This window comes from Chiloscyllium punctatum, chromosome 9 (assembly GCF_047496795.1).
Source record: "Chiloscyllium punctatum isolate Juve2018m chromosome 9, sChiPun1.3, whole genome shotgun sequence".
NCBI lineage: Eukaryota > Metazoa > Chordata > Chondrichthyes > Orectolobiformes > Hemiscylliidae > Chiloscyllium > Chiloscyllium punctatum.
In genome coordinates this window covers 37,876,796-37,888,166 of record NC_092747.1, presented here as the reverse complement: position 1 = coordinate 37,888,166, position 11,371 = coordinate 37,876,796, and the positions used below count along the sequence as shown (strand labels likewise).

General features: G+C 42.9%; 1 protein-coding gene across 1 annotated transcript in view; it reads left to right on the top strand.

Annotated features, from left to right (window-relative positions):
* The first annotated feature begins 1,721 nt into the window (after nucleotides 1–1,721).
* The window catches only part of wdr95 (WD40 repeat domain 95), a 131,090-nt gene continuing 121,440 nt past the window's right edge, over nucleotides 1,722–11,371 (top strand). The window contains exons 1-2 of the mRNA XM_072577260.1: nucleotides 1,722–1,886; nucleotides 9,534–9,813. Coding sequence (XP_072433361.1) covers nucleotides 1,819–1,886; nucleotides 9,534–9,813 — 348 coding nt within the window. The 5' untranslated portion in view covers nucleotides 1,722–1,818. The remainder of the gene's footprint in view (nucleotides 1,887–9,533; nucleotides 9,814–11,371) is intronic.

Below are 11,371 nucleotides of genomic sequence, written 5' to 3'. Positions count from 1 at the left end.
CTCACTATACCCAGCCCTGACCTCTGTCCTCACCACACCCAGCCCTGACCCCTGCCTCACTATACCCAGCCCTGACCCCCTGTCCTCACCACACCCAGCCTTGACCCCTGCCCTCACTATACCCAGCCCTGACCTCTGTCCTCACCACACCCAGACCTGACCCCTACCCTCACTATACCCAGCCCTGACTCCCTGTCCTCACCACACCCAGACCTGATCCCTGCCCTCACTATACCCAGCCCTGACCCCCTGTCCTCACCACACCCAGTGTGACCTTGTGACCTCACCAGACCTAGCCCTGACTCCATGGCCTCTGCTCACCAAACCCAGCCCTGACCCTGACCCCTGACTCTTGCTCACTATACCCAGCTGTAACCCCTGACACCTGCTCACCACTCCTAACCCTGATCCCCTGACACCTGCTCAGTATACCCAGCTATGACCCCTGATCCCTGCTCATCACACCTAACCTTGAACCCTGCTCACTATACCCAGCCATAACCCCCGACTCCTGTTCACCACACCTAACCCTGATCCCCTGACCCCTGCTCACTATACCCAGCCATAACCCCTGACCCCTGCTCGCCACACCTAACCCTGACCCCCGACTCCTGCTCACTACACCCAGCCATAACCCCTACCCCTGCTCACCACACCTAACCCTACCCTCTGACTCCTGCTCACTACACCCAGCCATAAACCCTGACCCCTGCTCACCACGCCTAACCCTACCCCTGACTCCTACTCACTACACCCAGCCATAACCCCTGACCCCTGCTCACCACGCCTAACCCTACCCTCTGACTCCTGCTCACTACACCCAGCCATAACCCCTGAGCCTTACTCACCACACCTAATCCTGACCCCTGCTCTGCACACCCAGCCCTGACCTCTGCTCACCCTCTCCATTCCCCACCTCCCACTCTCACATAAACATAAACTCCACTCATAACATTATCTCCTCATCCCCCCCAATTCCTCAATAGCAGTGAACATTGCCTAATCCATCATGCAAGCAATCTTGTATCTATTGACCTCCATCTATACTTCTCGAAGCTGCAGAAAGACAGCCAACATCATCAAAAACCCCTCCCACCCTGGTTATAATCTCTTCCAACCTCTTCCATCAGGCAGAAGATACAAGAGCTTAAACAATCGCACCAACAGGTTCAATGACAACTTCTTCCCTGCTGTTAATAGACTTCTGAATGGGCCTCTCAAATTTCAAACAGTAATGTTCAAACCTGTCAAACCCTCTTTGCAGCCGTAACTTTACATTCCTTGACGTGTTCTAACACCCTATGATCTTGGCATGGTCTGATCTGTATTGCACACAAAACAAAACTTTGCACTGTACCCAGGCACATACAACAATAATAAATCAAATCAAAACAGAAAATTTCATGTTCATTGCTACTGGAACAGCAAGATCTCCATCAGTAATTGCTCAGTAGTAACCACCATGCGTTTTGGATAGACTTAAAAATCAATAAATCATTACAAGTACACCTAGTTAGCACTTTATTGTGTATAAGTCGTCCTACTCAACCAGTGATGCCTAATCTTTATCATGGAATTGCTAATTATCTTTTTTTTGGGATCATTTTGATGAGAGTGCAGTATTTTACCGAGTTGTGTACCTTTAAGAGTTCCCTTGGTGTTGTGCATTGACAGGTGAGAGGAGTGTCAGGTTACTAACGAGAAACGACTGTGTGCGGACACGGCAGTGGCTTCGTAGGAACAAGGGGCTTTCAACTTGCCCTCAATGACCCTGTAGCCCATTGCCCAGGGATAACTGAGAGTCAGACACAAACAACCATGCCGCTGGGGAAAAAAGTGCGGCCAAGTTCTGCCGCAGGGAAGTTGGAAACTTTTGCCATAAGCAGGTACTTTCCTCATGAACACGCACAAAGACATTGTCCTGTGTTGTTAATAGTAATACAGTAATGGAAGGCGATTGTTGTCCAAAGGGCTGCAAAAGTGCGGGAATACGGAAGGTTCTCTGAATATAAATAATCATACAATTATTGATTTGGGAATATAACCAACGGCTTATGCCGTGTTTTGTAGATGCCATTTCCTGTTGTCAGGGCACCAGAGACTCAGCCTCTGAGCTATGCTTTTACCTGACAGGCCAGGAACTCGGGTCATTTGCAGGAAATAGGAGCTGAAATCATGTAACACTGTGAGTACAAACCAGTCCGAAAGGATCTCGCAGCTAAGGGGTCTTCGGCCACCTCTTTTAACTTTTATTTCTTTCCAATTGAGGTTGACGTAAAACTGTTTAGAAGGCGGTCGTTAGATCAGAAGCAAATGTTGTTCAATCTGTCCACCAGAAACTGAATTGGACTAGCACTAATAAATACAGCGGTTTCAAGAGCAGATCAGAGTAACCCATCTCCTGATCCGCCCTCACCCCCCACGCTAGTCCACCAGTAATAAGACTTAAGTCAGGAATGTGATGGAATACTCTCCATTCTCCGGGACCATTGCAGTTCAAACAACATTACCCAGAACAAAGCAACCCACATCCACTAATATTCATTCATTCATTCCACTCCCAGTGCACAGTAGCAGCCATATATACTACCTTCACTGCAGGCTCTTTTAGCCACAATTTCCAAACCCATGACTGCGACAAGGCATGGGAACACTGCCAACTGTATGACTCTATAACTGCAAGTTCTCCTCTGATCTTCTCACTATCCTGACTTGGAAATATATCTGGTTCTTTCAGTGTCACTGGGTCAAAATACTGGAACTCCATCCCTATAAGCATTGTGGGTGTACCTCAAGCACATGGACTACAGGAGTTCCAGAGGCAGCTCACCCTCACCTCCTTCAGGGCAACTGGGGATAGGCAATAAATGCTGGCCAGATCAATGTCACTTTCATCCCCCAAATCAATAAACAAAAAACCCTTGTTAACTGTTTCTGTATAACAATAGTTGTAACATAAAAGCAACCAATCCAGACCTTACATACATTCATATGAAAATTCACACTAATTTCCCTTCAATTAGCTATAAGGCCGTGCAGCAAAATGAATTTTTATACAATGGATCACAATTTGATGTAGCAAGGCAACAGACAGCATTACATTTGGGGAAGGTTTGTCTTTCTCCTTTTTGTCCTCAATAATGCTTCTTGCTATAAATTTCTTACTGTATTGATACTAGCTGCAAACAATCCTGGGAGTTCAGTGAAAAACACCAGTAATTGAGTATCCAAACTAGTCAGATTGAAGAAAGAGGTGTGAGTACTGAGAAGGAAGTAGACATTAGTGGGTGAATTTAGTTTCATTTTAGCATACAGATCGAGAAGAAAGAGTGGATTAAGAGAGAAAAGAGACTGAAAGCAAGTAAAAGAAATAAGGTTAACATTTGCAAATCTCCAATGATTGACACCTGAAGGAATGAGAATCCACACTTGGAATGGCTATGTTCAGTGCCAGAGAGACAATTTGGCAATGATTACGTGTTTCATGTTACTAAAAGGAAACTGTGCAAGACCAATCAGAAATGGACACGATGTAACTTTCAACAGTGAGTTCATTTTGTATCCTCTGTATAACTTCAACTTCACATCATTCAATGCATTGCAGTTGTGAAGCTTTCAGTAAAATACTGCCTTCTCAAAACTTGGCATGGACGAGCACGTTTCAGGTGGTAAAGTATTTCTATGTTTAACCATGCATCTGCTGTTCTCTGAAGGTCCTGTTAGTATTTGTGCCAAAGCAATGGTGACTCAATGAGGTTTACTGTTATTGTGACATCAAACTAGGAGACCTAGTTACCACCACTTCTTTGCTATAACACAAATACCAAAGGAAAATACAGCAGATGTTGGAAATGTGGAATATTAAGGAAAACATTGAGCATATGTGATCCATATGTAGAGACAAACTGTTAATGTTTCAGCTTGATTGTCTTTTGTAAGAATTGTTGCTCAGTGTCCATCGAGAGAGAAGGATTCACCATGTTCTGCTGCTGATCAGTCTTTTGACTCATTTCCCCTTTCATCTGGCAAATTATTGCCATGTTAAAACTTATTCCTGATAGTGTGGACAGTAAGTACATACTATCTATCAAATTCCTGATGTTCTACAATCTAAGGTCTGCTGGCCCAGTGGTAGTACTCTTCTCTTATTCATAACCTTACTCCAGGGCATGTAGTTGTGTTCGCACTACAGTGCATCACTGAGTGTTGTCGTGTTGTATCGGAGATATGGCTTTTCAAAGGCAATGTCATACCAAAACTCTGATTTGGTGAATGTAAATGATTGCAAAGTGTTAATTTAAAGTGTAATAATTCCTAGTATCTCTGACAATGTTCAACCTTTAACCAAAGTTCTTTATTTGCTGTGTGCAGACTCTTGTGTTCACAACAACTATTCATCCACCAGCAACCACATTCCATTAAACAATAAGAAACAGGAACAGGAGTAGGCCATTCAGTCCCTTGAGCCTGCTCCTTTGCTTAGTAAGATCATAGCCTATCCAACATTCATCAGGTTCACTTTCCTGCCCTTTCACAACCCGTTTTAGTAGAATTCCAGCCTGTTTAACTTTTGCTTATAAGACAGTCTCTCCTAGTGGGAACCTTCTCTGAACTGCCTTTACATAAATGATACCTTTCCTTAAATAAGTGAACCAAAACTGCTCCCAATATTCCTGATATGGTCTCACCAACACCTTGCACCGTTGCAGTGTGACTTGCCTGTTCTTATAATCTAAGCCCCTTGAAATAAGGGCCAACATTTCATTAACCGTCAAAAACAGAACAGTTCTGAAGAAGGGTCACTGGACCTAAAATGTTAACTCTGCTTTCTCTCCATAGATGCTGCCAGACCTGCTGAGTCTTTCCAGTAATTTCTGGGTTTTTCTTTCTGATTCTATTAGCCTTTTTGTTTCGTTGCTGCATCTGTGTGCCAGCTTTCTCTGTTCTGTCTGCAAGTAACCCTGAGTCCTTTTGTGCTGAGCTTTCTGCATTTTTTCTCCATTTACGTAATATTACGTTCCTTTGTTCTCCCTACCAAAAAGTGCAACTTTTCATTTTCCACATTATGTTCCATTTGCTGACTATTTGCCCACTTACTTAACCTATCAATGTCTCTCTGCAAACTCTCTGTATGCCTCTTGCAACTTGCCTTTGCATATATTTTTGTGTAGCCTGAAAATTTGGCGACAGTACATTCACTTCTTTCCTCCAAGTCATTAATATATTTTGTAAACTTCCAAGGGATCTTTTACTCTGATGTCACTTATTAAACATAGAAACATATAAAACCTGCCTCATCCCCTATTACTGTATCCAAGATAGCCTGCTCCCTGGTTGGCTCCATAACCCATTGCTCATCCACCTTATTCCAAACATAGTACTTTGTGCATTAAGATAAAAAACCTTTAAATTTGCTGTGATATCAAATTTACCTACAATTCTATGTTTCCTTGATGCAATATGATATTTGCATGTTTTGTCCCTTCCTTTCGTTTTCTAGTAAAAGTCAACCCCATCAATAACCTGCAATTGTATCTGCTCCTTTACTATTGATTTTATAACTTTCCATGCAATGGAACCCACCCAACCTCCAATATTTGGTTTAAAGCCCTATCTCCAGCTTGAGTTATGTGATGCAGCAGGACTCCATTCCCAGCATGATTCCTATCCTACTGGATCAGCTTCCCCCTTCCCTAGTACTGATGCCAATGTCCCATGAATTCAAACCTATTTCTTCCACACCAATCATGTATTTAATCCTGGGCCAGTCAGATTGTGGCTCAGTTGATAATCCATAGATTATTATTATTTTGATTCTGATTTTCAATTTAGCCCAGAGCTGCTATATTCCCTCAACAAATCGTCTTTCCTCATTCTACCTATATTATCGGTACCTATGTGGACCACGATAACTGGATCATTCCACTCCCACTCCAAATTCCTTCGCAGCCCAGATGAGACATCCTGAATCCGGGCACCAGGTAGGCAACACATCCTTTGGGACTCTCAGTCTTTGTTCCATGGTGCTATGGTCAGTTTACTCATCCTTTGTATAGCCCCTGCTCTTACCCACACAGGGAGTAAAAATCTCAAACCTGCTAGACAAGCTTAAGGGTTGAGGCTCCTTCAGCACTACCTTCTGGATGCCACTACCTGCTTTGCTCATAGTCAGACCATCCTAACCACTGACCAACTATGAGGTAGTTAAACTAAGAGGTGTGAATCCCTGCTGAAACTGAGCACCCAGTAACTCTTCCCCTCCTCCTTGATGAGACTTTGAATCCCAGTCATCAGCACATCAACTCTGAGCCAGAGTTCCTCCAGTAGCCAACACTTGCTACAGATGTGGTCACTGTGAGCCACAATGGGGTCTACCAGCTCCCACAACATGCAGGTACAACACATCACCTGGTCCTGCATCTCTATTTTATTTACCCACATAGAATAGTACAGCACAGGAACAGGCCCTTCAGCTCACCATCATTCTGTGCTGACTGTGATGCTATGCCAAACTAATCCTATCTACTTGTACATGGTCAACATTCCTCTTTTCTCAGCCTGTTTGTGTGTCTGTCTAGATGCCTGTAAAATGTTGCTATTGAATGTGCTTCTGCTACCTCCCTGGGCAGCATGTTGCAGGCACCTACCAGCCTCTATGCAAAAACAAAACCTTTCTTTGTGCATCTCCTTTAAACCTTTCCCCTTTAACCTGAAAGTTATGACCTCTAGTGTTGACATTTCCTCCTGGGAAAGAGCCTATCCACCCTATCCTTGCTTCACATACTTTTATATCAGGTTGCCCCTCAGCCTCTGATATTCTAGTGAAAACAATCCAAATATGCCCAGCTTCTCCTTATAGTTAATGCACTCCAAACCAGGCAACATCTTGGTAAACCTCATTTACACCCACTCCAAAGCTTCTATATCCTTTCCATAGTGTGACGACCAGGACTGCCTAAAATACTCTAAATGTACTTAACTAAAGTTTCATACAGTTTCAAAATGATTTGCCGACTTTTATATTCAGTGCCTAGATGGGTGAAGGCAAGCAGCACATTTTCTACTTGGGAACCCTGCAACCTTCTGAACTCAACACTGAGTTCAACAATTTTAGGATCTGAGTAGTAATTGTAATAAGGTGAGCCAAGTGGACCTCATAGAATATGCGTTCCCTGATTGGGGCTGTTAATCTGTTCCAGATAGTACTGGCTGATAAATATAAACAGGAGTGTCTGAGGTTCTGAGAGCTGGCTCTGAGGGAGCTGGATAAGTGTCAAGGACTCTCCATGTATAAATAAAGGGTGACTTGGTGACGGGATAGCAGCCTCTGTGGAGTTATTTCACTGAGCAGCTTCTTTCATACCCTTATCTCAACCCCCATAGGTTGAGGACAGTCTGACTATGAGCAAAGCAGGTAGTGGGATCCAGAAGGTTGCTACTGTGATCACCAGCAGCCCATTAGCAGCTACTGATTGTCCTAGCCTAACCTTTATCCATTCCTGACTGCTCAAATATCTCTGTCTGTCTGTCTCTATCTATCTCTCTATCTCTGATCTTGGCAGATAGAATATGATGAGGAAAAATGTGAGGTGAAATGTTCGTAGGCAGGAAGAATAGAGGAGCTGGGTACTATTTAAATGGATGAAGTCTGCAGAAAGCTACAGAAGAGGGATTGGGGGTGCTTGTCCATGAATCACAAAAAAGTTAGCATACAAGTTCAGTGAGTTACAGGGAAGACAAATGGCATGTTGGCCTTTTATTTCAAAGTGAATTAAGTATAAAAGCAGAGAGGCTTTGCTAAATATATATAAGGCACTAGTCAGAACACACCTGGAATACTTGAACAGTTTTGGGCCCTTTATCTAAGGAAAGGTGTACTGGCATTGAAGGCAGTGAGGGGTCACTAGGCTGATAGCCAGTACAGAGGGGGCTGTTACTTGAGGAGAGGTTGAGTAAGTTATGACTGCACTCATTGGAATTTAGAAGAATGAGAGCTAACCTTTTTGAAACATGGAAAATTCTTCTCGGACTTAGCAGGGTGAATGTGGAGATGTTGTCTCCTTTTTGCGGTAGTATCTAAGACTAAAGGGTGTAATCTCAGAATAACGAGTTGCTCATTTAAGACAGAGGTGAGGATATATCAGAAGGTAGTGAATCTGTGGATTCTTTACCACAGAGGGCTGTAGAGGCTGGGCTGTTACATATATTCAAGTCTGATACAGATAGAATTTTAATCATTAAGGCAATTGAGAATTTTGAGAAAACGCAGGAAAGTGCAGTTGAGGATTGTCAGATCAGCCATTATCTGATTGAATGACAGAGCAGACTCAATGGCCTACTTCTGCTCCTATGTCTAATGGTTATGATCTAAAGTTGTTGAAATTGATGCTTAGTTCAGAAGGATGTAGAGCACTGTTTCAAAAGATAAGATGCTCCTCAATCATGAGATAGGCCTCACTGGATGATTATCTATAACTGATACTGGACAGAAAGGTCAGCATGGGAGCAACGTAGGGATCAATACAAAATGTAGATGTCTTGGAGTGGGGACTTTGGATACACATCCCTTCTCCCTTTCGTTCTCTAATAGGGTTTCTAGCGCATCTTTAATAAAGTTGACTTTTATTCTTCAGCTGCAATTACTGCTCTGGCCTTCCCAGCTTGAGTTTTTAAATGGGCAATGATTGGATTTCATTCCTGCTTAGCAGGATGACTATTATTGCCATCTCATTAACACCCCACTGTGTGGACTTCAAAGTGTACGTTTTAACATGGTCCAGAAAAGTTAGTTAACTACTCTCAAGCTGGTAATCATGCAAGGCACAATAACATAGCAAAAGAAAAAACAATTTCTTATCAAGTAATATAACCATGCTGGGGCTTTAAGAGGTTATTTTTGTCCTTTTTTTAATCTGTAAGAAAATAAACAGCTTGTGAGGCCTTGGAGTTTTTTTTAGTTGGAACAATAGAAGCAGCCTGAGTGGGTGTGGTTGAGCTCTCAGAACCAGTTTTAGTTTGGCTTTCAGCTATTGCTGTTGGGGTCTGGAAGAAGTGGGAGCTTATTGTTTTCCTCCCCTCTCAATTATAGCCAAAAGCTGGGGTTTTTGTGCATGCTACAGGAGTTTCATGTGACACAATCTGTTTTCTGAATTTGCCTTTTTCCAAGTGTGTGTTTATGGGATGTTACTATATTGGAAGTTAATCAGTAATAGTTACTGTATCTATTGTTCTATTAAGTTTTCCATTTGAGCTAGGTTATTCCAATTCCTTCTTTCTTTTGTTGTATTTTTAACTAGACTGGATTAATAAAGTATGTTTTGCTTTAAATCCGGTGGTTTGACCAATTGAATTGCATCTGGAAGGCATCACCTTACATTTACCTTTTAAAAAAAGAAAAAAAGTATGGACCACACTATCTTTTGAAGGGGGTTTGGTCTGGTCCACAACAATATACACTCCAGATGCTTTTATTGGGAAGAAAAATGCAAATTTAGAAAATGCTATTGTTCATTTAATTTTTCATTGTGTTTCAGCATTTTTCAAGACATCAGATCTGATGCAGTCAAGCCTACAATACCCAGAATTAAATCTTCACAAGCGCGGGCAAAGACATCAATTCCAGGAACCAGACGAGGCTTGACTCCCATTGGGTGGCGTTCACAGGTTGAACAAGAGGAGCATCCTGAGTGGTTAGAGTGGGAGCTAATTAAACATCGTAGCAGAAGGCATTCGGTGGGACTTTTCCAGAATGTGGCAACAAGCGACAATATTCAAAAGTTTGGAGACACACTAAAAAGCTTGAGAAAGGGCAAGGTAAAAGCAGGACAAGTCAATTAATTAATTAAATGTAATGAAATCGGTGATGTGTGTAATTTGGTGAAATGATTGCTTGGCACTAGGGATGACTGGGTTATGTGGTTCAATTTATCAAATATTTTTGTTACAAGCCAACGTTCTTCCCTCCTGTCTTTCTCATTTCAGACAGCTTTTGCTTGACAGAATCCACTAGCCTAGATGAAAAGTTTGTTTTCAGTGCTAATGCAGTCAATCATTGCACAGCATCTCATCTAGTCTGATATTAGGTCATGAAGGTCAGAAAAGCCCTGGGGCCAGTTTTTAACTCTGTTCATCCAGCAGAAACAGATTTGGTAGATTGTTAAAAACAATTAAGTTACCAGCTTGGCTGAGTTGGTTTCAGGGCCACAACTTTTATCAACAGCTGGTAATATTCCAAAAAGGTTGCTGGACTGTTTTAATGTGTTCCTGTCTATAACTTGTTTGCGCCAGTAGCCACGCAACTGCCACTAAATCATGCACTGTTTACCTTGCAGTTTACAAACCTATTACAAGCAAGATAATTAATTATATTTTGTTTCAATAAGATAATTGATCAGTCCTCTTTCAAACTGTTTAACAAATATCTTGTAGAGAATGCACAACTTCTAATAAAATGTTTGCTCTTGAGATGTGGACTTCGCTGGCTGGCCAAGATTTATTTCACATCCCTAGTTGCTTTGAGAAGGTAATGGTTGTGAGCTACCTTCTTGAACCACTACAGTCCATGTAGTGGTTGACTCATGATGTCCTTGGTGGAGAGTGGAGTTTCAGGATCTTGACCCAGCTACAGTGAAGAAAGGGCGAAATACTTCCAAGCCAGGATGGTCAGTGCCTTGGAGGGGAACTTGCAGGTAGTGGTGTTCTCATGTATCAGCTCTTGTCCTTCTAGATGGAAGTGATTTTGGGTTTGGTAAGGTGCTATCTAAGGATCTGTGGTGAATTATGCTGGTGCACATGGTGCTGCCACTGAGTGTCAGTGGTGGAGGAAGCAGATGTTCATGGATGTAGTGCCACTCAAGTGGGCTGTTTTTTCCTGGATGGGGTCAAGCTTCTGGAGTATTATTGGAGCTATACTCATCCGGGCAAATGGGGAGTATTCCATCACATTCCTGACTTGTGCCTTGTAAATGGTGGACAGGCTTTGACGAGTCAGGAGGTGAGTTACTCACTGCAGTATTCCTAGCCTCTCATCTGCTCTTGTAGCCACTGTGTTTATGTTAAGATTAGATTACTTACAGTGTGGAAACAGGCCCTTCGGCCCAACAAGTACCCCTTACCTAACACTACGGGCAATTTAGCATGGCCAATTCACCTGACCGGCACATCTTTGGACTGTGGGAGGAAACCGGAGCAGCCGGAGGAAACCCACGCAGACACGGGGAGAATGTGCAAACTCCACACAGAGAGAGTTGCCTGGGAATTGAACCCGGGTCTCTGGCACTGTGAGGCAGCAGTGCTAACCACTGTGCCACCGTGCCGCCCATGTGGTGAGTTCAGTTGAGTTTCTGGTTAATGGTAACCCCAAGGATGCTGG